The 13414-nt window shown below is 44.4% G+C and overlaps 1 protein-coding gene across 1 annotated transcript; it reads left to right on the plus strand.

Moving 5' to 3' along the window:
- The first annotated feature begins 1542 nt into the window (after positions 1 to 1542).
- On the plus strand, positions 1543 to 12544 carry YWHAH (tyrosine 3-monooxygenase/tryptophan 5-monooxygenase activation protein eta). The gene is made up of 2 exons (XM_082325427.1): positions 1543 to 1956; positions 11102 to 12544. The coding sequence occupies exons 1-2, from the start codon at positions 1870 to 1872 to the stop codon at positions 11756 to 11758; spliced, it is 744 nt and encodes a 247-aa protein (XP_082181553.1). The 5' UTR covers positions 1543 to 1869; the 3' UTR covers positions 11759 to 12544.
- Positions 12545 to 13414: the final 870 nt, after the last annotated feature.

Here is a 13414-nt window from a genome sequence, read left to right on the forward strand (position 1 = left end):
AGGTTTCCAAACTGGAGAAGTGTACCGGGCATTCTGGATTGGCCCATCTCTTGCTATTCCTCCGTGCGTGTTAAATACATTAAAATCTGTGGTTTTACACTGAATCGTACCTTTTCAAGAACGTGTTCCTGCTGTCTGTAGATAACAGTTGATCCTTAGGTAAAATCAATACAAATTTTGCGTTAATGATGATAATGAACTAGGCCGATGCTCGGGATCCGTTCTGTTAAGGTTTTATACGTCACTGTCTTCTCTTAGAAACAGTGAAAGTAAAATCCCGTTAGGAAAAAGGCACCAGGCAGCTTGCCGATACCTGCGTACCGCTGTGTGCCTCACGGCACTGCAAAGAGCTGTTTCCTGAATGTTCTGGCAGTCGGTTTGTAACTTGCTACGTGTAATTTTTATCCTTCGTGCTTTATTACGTATAATTACCATTTATTCTTATTTGTCATAATCTTTATTTATGTCCTTTAAAAAACCAGCAATATTCATCTAGTCTCTTTTAAAACTCACTGCAGCATGTATTTTAAATGACATGAGGGCTCAATGCACAGAAGCCAGCAGTGTTGGAGTTAAGCTAAGAACTTTGGGCTGACACAACGGACTGGATTTACTCGATTGCAACAGTGCAAGGGTACGGAGGGTAATGGGAGAATAATGGCGTGAGCGGGACCAGCCTGGGTCCCCTGCCCCCGGTGCGTGCCCACGCGTGCGCTCGCCCCGCACGCGTGCGCTCGCCAGCGCGCCTTCTGCCCCCTTCTCTGGGGGCGAGAGCCGCCGCCGGCGTAAATTGGCGTCGCTGCTGTGGCCAGCGGCTCCGATGGCGAGCCAGTCTTTCGCTCAGCTGCACAGCAGCTCCCCGCGCGTGCAGCGTTTAAGCGCGGGCTGAACAGAAAAAGTTAATCTGTGATTTATCGTGAGAGATGAGTAACGCGGACGCTAGCGTTTCTGCAGACACCAGCAGCAGCTGTGGCATTTGTGCAATGCTTCTCCTTGGAGGTGGTTTTTACGCAAGGCCCGTACTCTTGATTTATGAAAGAAGAGCTCGGCTATTACACGTTAAAATACGCAGCAAAATTGAATTTCGTTGCGTCTCTTAGGCAAGGTAGGACCGGCCCGTGCCTGCCGCCCCGCAGCTGGGGGTGTTTGAGCGGCTGGGACGCGGGACGCACGTACTTCACCGGAGCGAGGCGCAGCCGCCCCGACGCTGCAGGGCGGCACAAAGCAGCCGCGGCGCAGGGGCCGGGCGGGAGCGGAGCGCCGTTCCCCGAGGGGCGGCGGGGCCGCCGGGCCCCTCCCGCGCCCCTCCGCGGCGCCCCCCGCCCGCCCCGGCGCCGCAGCGCCCGCGCCCCCCGCCCACCTCCACCTTTGCAGCAGGAAAATGCAGCAGTCGGCGCGCGCAGGCGCCGCGCGGCCGGCGCCCCGGGATGGCTATTTATAGCAAGTGACGTCACCTAGAAATAGAGCGCGGGGGAGCGGCGCCCCCTCCCCTCCCCTGCAGCCCCGCGGCTCCGCCCCCTCCTTGCCTTCCTAGCGCGCAGGCGCAGGCGGCGGCAGCAGCGCCGGGCTCCGAGCCGCACACGCCGCGGAGGGGACGCAGCGAGCGCGCGGCTGCCCGCCTTGCCGCCGTCCCGGAGCGCGAGGCGCCGACCGTCGCCTGGCGGGCGAGCGGCGGCTGAGGCGAGCCCGGCTGCGGCGAGCCCGGCGGTCGCCCAGGGCGCGAGCGGGCGAGCGAGGCTCAGGCGGCGGCTGCCTTCAGGGTCCCCACTCGCACCCCCCTGCGCGCTTCCAGGCGCAGATCCCCGCCCCCCCTCCTCTCTCTCCGAGGGGCGCAGAGTGCCCGGCCCGGCAGCCACCACGGAAGCGGCCATGGGGGACCGAGAGCAGCTGCTGCAGCGAGCCCGCCTGGCCGAGCAGGCGGAGAGATACGACGACATGGCCTCGGCCATGAAGTCGGTGAGTGGGGCTGGTAGCGTGGCGGCCGTGGGTCATGCCCGGGGAGGAGTGCGTAGGGTGGGCAGTGGCGGGGAGGGAGGGGAAGGAAGTCCGGGCCGGTCCGAGGCGGAGCTGGGTCCCACCCGTCGCGGGAAGAAAGGAGGGCGGGAGCAGGAGCCGGACCGTCCCGCCGGGCCGCCGCCGCGTGGGGCGGTGCCCGTTACTACCTGCCTCGGGGGAGGCGAGGCAGGCGGTAGCCGGTCCAAGCTGGACCCGGCCCCCCCTTTTCTTGTACGTTTCTGTCCTTTCTCCCTCGTTCCCCGCGTCCCCTCGCACCGGCTCCCCGCGCTGCCCCTGCCCCGGGGGTGTGGCTGTCCCCACGCCCTCCCCTCGCCTCTCTGCCCCCTCCCCGCCAATCCGGCGCGCAGTGCCGCAGTTTGAATGGCGCCCGCCTCTCCCCGCGGCGGGAAGGCAGGGGATTCTTTCTCTGAGCCTGCCCAAGATGGGGTCCCTCCGCCCTCCGGGGCCGGCGGCGGGGTGAGGGGGTGACCTTGGGGGCAGCCCGGGACAGGCGAGCCGCTGGGGAGACGGCGCACGGCCAGAGGAGCCCCTTCCTTTTCTAGACGTTTCTTTTGCTTCGCGATACGAGGCGCGGATAGAGGCCTCACCCACGAACGTGAGCGCTCTGACTCAAAAGACGGTATAGTAGTTGCATCCGGGTATCACAGCTGCCCGGTGCACGGACAGCGCTGCCCGAGCTTTAACGTTGCCTTTTTGCCTCTTCTTTGTAGGGTAACAAATTCTCAGTGCATTCCTTACCCAGTTGAATACTGACATGCGTTTAAGCACTAAGTTACAGTTGCAACTCGGCTCCTTTCAGAACCAAGCAATGAAAATTACTTGTACTGACCTGTGTGTACTGATACATAAATAAAATTGCAGAATGAGCAAACTTACTATGTCGAGTCCCTTTTTTAAAAGCAAAGCATTCGTATAATCTGAATTTTAAGGGTAACGTCAATGCCAGTAAATGCTTAGCAGTGTCTTTGCTGTATCTGATTACAATTGGTTTGTTCTTGCTGGTCTGTCCTTTGTGAGCACCGAAAGACCTCAAGAGGAGTCAAGTTTCCCTTGAGAGTACTGCTGTTTAAAGACACGAGATGATTTTAGTTTGAAAGAGCAGCTTCAGGTGGAGTTCACATTTTTCCTGTAAGAATCAATCTGTTTGGCCTCGTTCAGGGGCTGTGATGTATGTCGCGCCCCTTAAACGAAGGCAGTAAAAAGACACTTATTTTGCTGCTCTTGTTCACTTTTGCTATTGTGTCATACTAATACTACGACCAGTTCTAAAGCAGCAATATTTCCGAGCATCTTGGTATCAGAAGCCCTAAACGTTAAAATAAGCTGTATTTTAATGATATCGCTAGAATTCTTGATACGCAAGATGTAATCGTAACAGCTCTGTTTCTCTCTCGAATCTCTCAATTGCTAATTCTGAAAGATGAAACAGAGAAACCACCAAAATCCACTGCTGCTCCAGAAGACTGTCTTTTTGGCTGTAGTTAGTAGACAGCTTTGTATTTTTCCAAATACCGCTGAACTGTAGTGTATGTATGGTGCTCTGAACATATGTGAAACAAGCAATGCCGTTGCTGTGCTTCAGGAAATGTGTAAATAAAATACATCTAACTAGTGTGTATGTCCAGTTGTCTTTTCAAACTGTCCTAATTATTCAGTTTTCATTCATCTTGAGTCACAGTATTCTCATCTGGAATCATAAATCGTTTAGGTTGGAAAAGACCTTTAAGACCATCAAGTCCAACTGTAATGCTGCTCTTGCTCTCCAGTAAGTTGTATAATAACGAGCTTCTGTAATTGCGAGCTTGAGAACACTGTGAGACGAGTCTTGAGCGTTTATGAAACATTACATTATAGATACTTTAAAAATACAAAAAGTAAAGCTGAATTTAAAAGGCAACAGTTTCCTCATTTTAAGCTGTTCAGACACTGTTGCATGCCCGTAAGGTAGCAGCTGTTGGTGACTTGGCTTTCACAGGTGTTCTCTGACATGGTAATTTCCAGAATGCTCTTCAGTGTTTGAAGTTGATTCTGGAGGTCTGAGCCTCAGCTCTTCTGAAATGTTGTTATGTGGGCTGCCTGTTCGCACGCAGCTAATATTTCCTTCAATTTCAGTGACTGGGAATAACAGCTATTAAGAGAACTTTCTATCCATATAGAATAATACTCAAATAATCTTCTTGCACTTCAGAGAAGTTAGACTTCCTTCAACAGGAAATCAGTGTTCTAACTCGGATATCTATTCTCGATGCAGGATATCTCGATTTGAAAAGTTTCTTTTAAAAGAAATGTAAATCTCTGAACATGACACATCTGATGATTTTTAAATGTGCTATATGAAAATGGCGTGCTTCCAGTGTAAACAGAAATCTGAAGGGTAAATTTCAGTTCTGGGTATTTATCACCACACTTTTACAGTACACACTGTAGCCAACACCCTGATAGTTCCTCCTAAAACAAAAAGTAACAAAGCCTGTTTTAGCGAAAGCATATTTGCATTATTTTTGAGACTGCCACTGAAGGAAGAAAAAGCATGACAAGACTGCCATTTCAGCTGTCAGTGGGAAGCTGGAGAAGCACTTATTTTTCAGTCCTATCGGTTCTTTCTCTTAAAGAAAAGCCAGATGAAGTAGGAGTTGTAGCTTAAATAAGGAAACTACTGCTCAATAATACAACTTTTTGTTGCTGTTAAACTGGTTTTTTTTGTAGAAGAATTCTAGTACCTGGGCTAATAATGTGTAGACAGGAGAGGAAAATGAAACTTTCACCTAGTTTGCTGTTATAAATTAATGAGTTCAGTACTCCTTTTTTCAGCTAAAATTATTTTAATAGAAAATACAATCATATGTAAATGTGCCTCTACTAAATGGCATTTTTCCAAGGGATGAGGCATTCTCATTGCATTAAATGTTGCTCCAGGATTCCAACGATTTGAAATAACCCTGCACGGTAGGTGAAAAACTACTTCTCAACACGCTGGCGAAAAACGCACTTTTAGTGTGTTAGAGGTTCTCACTTGATGGAACAAGTACTCTAGCATATTGAGAGCACAGCATTGAGTACCTTTGGTTGTAGATCATTCCAGAAATGGTTCAACGTTTTAGCTGTATAAACCCTTAGTATTTCAGACAGTATTAATCCTAAGATGTAGCGCTCAGGAGCTCTGTTTTTTCTAGTGCAGCTACATAGCAGGTAGAGTGTCACTTACACTTTAGAATTGGAAAGATGAAGCGCAGTTATGCGAGACGTAGAATTTTAAAATTAGTCACATGTGAAATACTACTAAGGGTGAAATAGATTTAAGTCTTGGAATGATCTAGAGTTGAAGCAAAATAGCTTGAGGTTCTCGTTTTAGCTGTGTACATAAATGGACTTAACAGTTCGGGATGTTCCATATTTTTAGTATTGTATCACAGAGTTCTTCACATCAGCGTCTGGGTTTGGGTTAATGAAGTACGTGTGCGTAGGAGGGGGGAATGAGATGCCTTTAATGTAAACAATATCCTCTCCCGCGGTGTGGTGACTTCCTTACTGTGGTTTTATACAGTAAATCTAGCTATAGATCTTCCAATGCTTGATATAAAATACTGAAGCCACGTGATGCAAGATACTGATCTGGTTTAAATTCATTAGTCTGGTTTCTATTTGTTAAAAAATTATGGGCTGTATAACTTTGCATCAGGAGAGTTTTAATGATTAAACCTGACTTTATACTGGTTCAGGTACAGTCATTTTTGCAGCAGCTTGTGAGGAGCTGGCTCTAGCTCTGGCTGATATGCTCTGGCTAACAAAACAGAAGTATAATCACACACATTCAATTGGCCTGAGTCAAATTCTGCTAGGCAATCCGGCAGCGCCTCGCAGAGCTGCTGTCAGTTGTGGAACCCTCGCTTTGACGTGTTTTCCCTGCGACAGTAACTCAGCTTGCTATGGCCTGTGTGGGATCACACACCTGTAGGAATTCCTGCGCTGATAACAGTACTGCCACGCGCATCAGCATGTATAGTTAGGAATTCCAGGGTTATAGCCAGGATTCCTTTTATATACTCCGATTTTTTTCCTGGTAAACTGTGGGAGAACTTTGTGGAGACAAAGCAGAGGAGGAGATACCTGTAAGTATTATAGAAATAAAATGATTTAGACTGTATTCTTGTTACAAAAACCAGACTGTTGGTCTGAATGAAAGCTGCTAGCAGACCACAGCCTGTGTGTTCAGTTGCATCATCCGGCTCAGGACTGAAAACAACCCCAAACTTGGGTGTGAGAGAGAGGTGTGTTTGCATAAGGAAAGTATAGAGTAACACCTGAGTAAGTAAATACTACGTTGAAGTCATAATACAAACGGCTTTTATGGCTTTTCATCTTTTAAGTGCTTCTCTTTCTCCTAACAGCCATTATAAGAAAGTGTCTGTGTTGAAAATGTAAAACTAAATTGCTGCAGCCCAAGATTTTTTTCTATTAAGGAAAGGCTATAGGTAGGATGGAAGATGGGAAGAAATACATTTCCTTCAGCATTTCAAGTTTTCTTTTTCTCTACATCATCCCCACGTCTGAAGAGAAACACATCTGTTTTTACCTCCTTTGCTAGAGTGTCTGAAACAGATAAAATGGTAGATGGCTCCATAAAGGTCACATGCTTTCCTTTGAGTCTGGTTTCTTGTAATATAGCTGTTACACCAGGGAGGTAGATGTGATTTTTAGATATAACTACATAGAGAATCAGCATTTTTTAGCTAGGATGGGGGATAATCTGCCATTTCCCTCTCAGAAATCCGCAGCTTCAAAATGAGAAGGAAATCGTTTCAAGACTAATGAAATACAAATTAGGGGGAGGGAGATGACACCGACATCCTGAAGCATGTTGAAAGGTGACACTAGAAAGGAATGAGCTTCACTGTGAGCATTGGAAACTTCGGCCACGGAACAGCTGGTGTGAAACTACGGGTTGGTGAGGCCGAGTTCCTGCGCTCCACATCCGATGCTGCTTTCTTTGAAAGTGGTTCTTGGTTTCTAGAATAAGTTAACAGAATCTGCCAGGGGATGTAAATTATGCCCAGGAATGACATGGCATCGGTATTTTAACTGCACCTCATCTGAAAAAGTAATTCGCTTTGTGGTTCGAGGCTTGTGGCAGTGCTGTATGTAGTCTTCTGGCTATGAGCTGTTGTATTTGTTATGGCAGCTGCTCACGAACGACTTCTTCAAGGCATTTTCAATGGCTTCAAAAAAACTAAAAGCTTTATTTTTGCATTGGAAGATCTAATTCCTTTGATACGGTGCTAAAATCTGACTTCTGCAATTTTTAAAACAGGTGAAATATGAATGTCCTGTTTTCTTCTGGCTGGAAAGGCAGAAAACTTGAAGAAACAAAGGAAAAATAAGCTGCTTTCAAACCTTCCTCAGTGTAACTTCTGGTGGTGGTCTCCAGTGTACTGGCTTTTTTTGAAACTAATTGTCCTTCATGCTAGCTTTGTGTGGCTCTGCTGTGGAATAGCCGTGCTTTGCCATCCGACCGTTAGGGCTCGCCTTTGGAAAGGCAGCGTGCTTGGGAAAGGGCTGCGTAGCTGACAAACGTTTCTACTCTCTTCTCCAGAATTCTACAGTTCAGTAATTTCTTAAATTTGTCACTAGTTGTTTAGAAAACATTTTTGAAAGTCATAGTTGGCAGAGCAGATTTTTATTTCTGTTTTTATATAGTCTAAAAAGACTGTTCTCATTGCCAAAAACCCAGTTGTTTTGAGGTCGACTTGAGCTGATGGTAGTTGCTGATTATCCAAAATGTCGGTAACTTTTGGTACCTCTTAAAGCTAGTAAACATCTCCTAAGTGTGTTGAATTAGCTTCTCTGATAATTTTTTGTTTTTACTTTAAGGAACTGTTTCAAGGCGAGTTTAAGTCAGTCTTGGGAATTAAATTGTACAGCAGTCTAGTGATGATCGGAATAGTCTCTTAATTAAGCCTCTTAATCTTGTCTCTTAGATACTTTCATGTTTTGCTTAAGAAGTTAACATTCTTTTTCCCCATACGAACAACTGCTCTGCAGTTAGTCCTGAGGGATGGCTTTTTTCCTGGGCTGTTTTTGTTGTGCTTTACATGAATGCATCTTTAGTGTTCCCTGCTATTTCTCAATGTTGCTATGTCAGGGTAAGTTTTACTAGTCTGGTGCTTATTGAGAGTTCCAGCAAACTTACTCAGCCCAAGATGGTGCAACAGCTAAACCTGAACTGGCTAGTCTAAATACAGTACGAAGATGCTTCCAGAAGTTACACTGCATTTTAAAGACTGGACTGTAGACCTACTTTTAATACGGAATGTTGAGTAAAGACCAGCCAAGATTACCAGAGTTCATGCTAGACGATACAAGATCCTCCCTCTATTAATGTGATCTTCAGAAATTTCTGCGAATATGCTGTTTATCAACACTTGCGTTCAATTTTGGTTGTGATTAGGGAAGGTCGGAAGGCTTTTCAGGTGTAGGTTATCTGCAGTTGCAGTGGCTCCTGTGTGAGTGGGCTTTATAAATCAGCTTTCTCAGGGTGGGTGTTGTGATGCCTTTTCTGCAATTGAAAATGAATAACTCCAGAAGAGGGACAATAGACTGGAAAAAAGCTTGGAATACTCTTTCAAGGCTAGCGGTATTCCTGTAAGATTGTATTTTGTCTCTGGTGCCAAACTGGATGAAATCTCCCCTTATGTAAATACACCAGCTATACAGCATAGTAAAAATGTAGGGTTTAGTACTCAAAATTTTTTGATGGTTCCCAGGACATTTGTTATGTACTGTAAAATGCCATTTTGGCAGAGGACATCTGTCTCTAAAAGTTGGTATTAGGAAGTTTAAGAAACCACCTTAAGGAGGTAGAAGAAATAATTATAACAAGGTTTAGGATGACTGCATATCTTTTTTTATTTATTGAATACTTAAGCACCTGCATTTAAGAGGATATTTAGCCTGAAGCAGAGGGAAAGGGATGAATGCGAAGGTAGCAGTTAGCTGAGGGTAAAGAACAGAGGTGGTAAGTGGAGGATGAGGTGAAAAACGGAGATGATGATGCATCAGGTGAAGAATTGGGATAGCTGTGCTTGCAGTCTTCTCGTAGCTGTAATTTCTTTCATACGGAGTCTGGACTGCAAAGCCGAGAGGTGGTGTCTCTGTTACTGTTGTCCTGTCCCACTAAGTCGCATCCTCAGTTATTGTGTGTCTTGTATACTTTTCCATACGCAGTTTTTACTTTTGTGGGTAATATAGCTCAGGAGTATATTAACGGATCAAGATTTTTTTTTTTTCTATTTTTCTTTTGAATACTGTAAAGATAATGAAGACGGGTGGGGGGGAAAAGGGCTTTATTTGTGTGGTTAAATGATGATTAAGTTTTAGCAAAACATTACTGGCTCCTTTAAATCAACCACTACGTTTGAGAACTTGCAGTGAGCTTTCAAGCAAAGTCCTCCAGCAGCGCAGGAATGACCGAGTGATTATTATTGGTGGATTTCTTTATTTTATTTTTGTAAAAGCAAATGCTGTCCTAATAGACTGTAGGGAACAAAAAGCTTTTAACTGAGCCTTTACATCTTGAGGGAGTGAATATCTTTACTAGAGAAGATTATATAGGTGGGTCGTAGCAGAGCTTGTCGAGGGAGGGATTGTTGGGAGGACGTTGAGTGGAAGCTGTGAAGAAGATTATGAAGATGTCATCAGAGCTGGTTCCTGTGCATGTCACCCTCTCAGGACTGTCTGCTTGCATTAGGCCAGGCAGAGCAGTGTCTTTTGGGAGCTTGGGTTCCTGAGCTGTGGGGAAAAGGCATTTTGGAGATAAAACTAATTGACTTAGAATATTCTAAGAACAAAACCTAAATTTGAAAGTAAGCTCTCTCTTACAGTAACAGTCATAATTCATATAAGTTATTATTTAGGCCTGGAAAGATGCACATTTATTGGATGGTGTACTGGCTACACCAGCAGTCTCAGAATAGTGTAAATATTCGTGACTTAATTATTTGTAGTATGTTAAGTATTTGGTTGCAAACATTCTGATGCCTGTCAAGCAGTTTAAACATGCACATCTTTAAAGAAATAGTTAATGATTTTAGCAGTGTCTGAGCAAGGACAAGTTTACTTTCACACCAAAGTACATACCCTTGGAATTCTAGTGACTTCTTTTAATGCAGCTAATGCAGTGTGCTTAAAGTAGCAGAGTTACGTTTTTTCACACTAATTCCTGTGAGCTTAATTTCACGTTTGTAAATTTGCAAAAGTAGAGCAATTTCAAGTGACTATAAATCTGATACATTTTATTTCCTAGATTAACACAGCAAGTGAAACAGTCCTAAATACAGTATTAGAAGTATTATCCTTCCTCTATCTCAAGCTTTTTGTAGTAGGAATTTGGAGTTGATCGTGGCTTTTTTTCTTGATTTCCTGTTCTATCTCTATGCAGTTTCTTTCATGTCCTATCCCTGGAATTTGTCTGCAGCCACCAGTTAGCAGAAATCAGGATAACTTTTGTCTTGCGTTGTATAATTGCTCACTAAGTGACTGAAAGATACTATGAAACACTAATGCCATTTGTACTATGCAGAGCTTAATCATAATGACTGCAGCGCTTCCGTCTCTGCTGTTAAAGGAAAGCAAGCAGCAGAGGAAAGAAATGCAAGAACTGCACCAGTTTCCAGTGTCTGTGCTGTGTTCCAGATTCATAAAACTGGTATTCTAGGTACATTTAAATTCGTCGCTAAGTGTGTAGTCTGCATAATTACAGCAAAGACTTCCTAAAGACCCTGAGCCTTCCCGCTGTGAATGCTTCTCCATTACACAAGCCTGACTCACTTTTATTCAGTGAATGGGCTTTGTAATGGCTTCTAAATACCCGTTGTAGTACAACAGAACTGTGGGGTTTTCACTCTTTTAAACCTTGACTGCAGAAACAGTTTTAAACTTTCAATGTTACAAATTGACTCCTGTCTAGAAGGAATTTTGGGATCTAGAGGGAATTTTGAATCTTGCACTTCATGATGGAAGTACTGAAGGAAGCTTGCGTGCTCTTCTCTAAGACAAACCCTTTAAATTTGATCTTTCTTTGTATTTTCAGGTAACTGAGCTGAATGAGCCTCTCTCAAATGAGGACAGAAACCTGCTGTCTGTAGCCTACAAGAATGTAGTTGGAGCTAGACGGTCTTCCTGGCGCGTCATCAGCAGCATAGAGCAGAAGACTATGGCAGATGGGAATGAGAAGAAGCTGGAGAAGGTTAAAGCCTATAGGGAGAAGATAGAAAAGGAGCTTGAGACAGTCTGCAATGATGTTTTGGCTCTCCTAGATAAATACTTGATCAAGAACTGCAATGACTTCCAGTATGAGAGCAAGGTCTTTTATCTGAAAATGAAAGGGGATTACTACCGCTACTTGGCAGAAGTTGCTGCTGGAGAGAAGAAGAACAGTGTGGTGGAAGCCTCAGAAGCTGCCTATAAAGAGGCTTTTGAAATCAGCAAAGAGCACATGCAGCCCACCCACCCCATTAGGCTTGGGCTGGCACTCAATTTCTCAGTGTTCTACTATGAAATCCAGAATGCTCCTGAGCAGGCCTGCCTTTTAGCCAAACAAGCCTTCGACGATGCCATAGCAGAGCTGGACACACTAAATGAGGATTCCTACAAGGACTCCACTCTCATCATGCAGTTACTTCGAGATAACCTCACTCTGTGGACGAGTGACCAGCAAGACGAAGAAGCAGGAGAGGGCAATAATTAAAAAGCTTTCCTCCGATCCCTCTTTCATCCACTTCACCATCCCCGTCATCACCAATGTTTCCTTGCCACAGTCACACTAAATATCTAGTGCTAAGCATATCTGTATTGTACAGCTGTTCAGATCTGCTGTCCACTTTATCAAGAAGCAGTTTCAGATGAGTCTTCATGGGCATTGATGGATCGATCGGTTTATTGGCCCTATTTATCTTAGTTGCACTTGAACGGTGCAGAAAGATGCATAGTAAATGAGGCATTTTGAGTTTGCCTGTCGATTGGAAAATACGGGAAAGAATAATGGAAAGGGATTGAAGATGATTAGATTCCAGTTAAAATTTTTTCCATTTGAAATGAGCTGACAGTTCTGTTAAGCAGTACATCTTGTGCATGCAAAGTAAATTAGCCACCCCAAATTTTTTTCAGTCAATGAAAGCAGTTAAGCTGATGTGAAATGAGAACCCTGTTCATCAGTTTCCAATAAACTGTTTGAAATGTGAGGTTTCGGTAGCAAGTTTTTTTTTGCCTCTAACTTATGTGCACAGTTTCTTTTAATGCAGTGCATCTACCTAAGAGTTTTGATACTTGTAACCTTTTGCAGTTGTTTTGAAGAATCATGAATTTATTTTTTGTAAACTCTTTGGCTGTTTAGTTGTCTGTGTATTCTGACAACACTATGTCAATATTAGCCCATGTTAAGATGGATGACTGAGATGCCAGACTTCTAAATTAAATGTTTTGGAATTAAATGAATAAAATAAAATGCTGCTTCGGGGATGTTATCTCTACATAAGCTGTCCTGTCTTTTGTTCAGAGCAGAGACTGAGTTACCTAACACATCACTGGTGGGTTAAAACATATCCGATCAAGAGTTTAATGAGAAGTTGCCTCACACGCTAAAAAAACCCTAGCAGTATGCTGGAAAGAAGAAGAAGAAAAAACCCCACAAAACTCAAAACCACCCCCAGCCATCTCGAACGTGATACCGCTCGCCTGCGTTGAAGTGGGGTTTCCAGAGGTGTCTGTAGTGCTCTGCCTGGCAGAGCGGTGGTAACGCACTTCTGCTCGGGAGCTGGGAAGTTGTAAAGAACGTTACTTGTCCCGCCGACGTAGGCACTTGCGTTTGCTTCTGTCCGCTGTAGCTTCTGAACTTCTTTTTCTGAAGTGCTAACCACCAAATCGCCTCTACACATGAAAATCCTGGTAACTTTATTTCATATTTACCTGTTTCAGACAGAAGCAGTATTTGTTCTTAAAGACGTCTAGTCCCCAAGCTTATGTTTTTGGTTTTGTTTTTTTTCTCTCCCAACAGTTAGTGTATACGTATATTTTTTGGTTCCGTACGTACTTCTGTAATGGTGTGTTACAGAAGCAGAAGTTAGCTGTTATGTGTCGCTGTGTCCAGACCGCTGCTTGGCATCTGAGCTAGCTCAAAGATCGTGTAAGTTCTCATTTCTCTAAATCTAGTGTTCTTTGATTCGTGCAATAAATATTAGTGGTCTGAATACCCACAACAACTACTCATACTTTTTAAAAGCAGCACACTGGTTATTTTTAAGTATTTGGAGGCTTAGAATTTTTAATGGTAGATTTGTGTGTATTTATATATTCCGTCATCTTCTAGGTAATTCTAGCTTTATTACATCAGTAAAGTTAGCGACAA

The sequence above is a fragment of the Platalea leucorodia genome, assembly GCF_965183815.1.
Source record: "Platalea leucorodia genome assembly, chromosome: 12".
NCBI classification, from domain to species: Eukaryota; Metazoa; Chordata; class Aves; order Pelecaniformes; family Threskiornithidae; genus Platalea; species Platalea leucorodia.

What these genes read in the sequence shown, in the direction of transcription:
- YWHAH (XM_082325427.1), top strand. Translation starts at nt 1,870, where the DNA reads ATGGGGGACCGAGAGCAGCTGCTGCAGCGAGCCCGCCTGGCCGAGCAG. An exon ending in TGGCCTCGGCCATGAAGTCG is followed by an intron (nt 1,957 to 11,101) that starts GTGAGTGGGGCT and finishes TTGTATTTTCAG; the next exon opens with GTAACTGAGCTGAATGAGCC.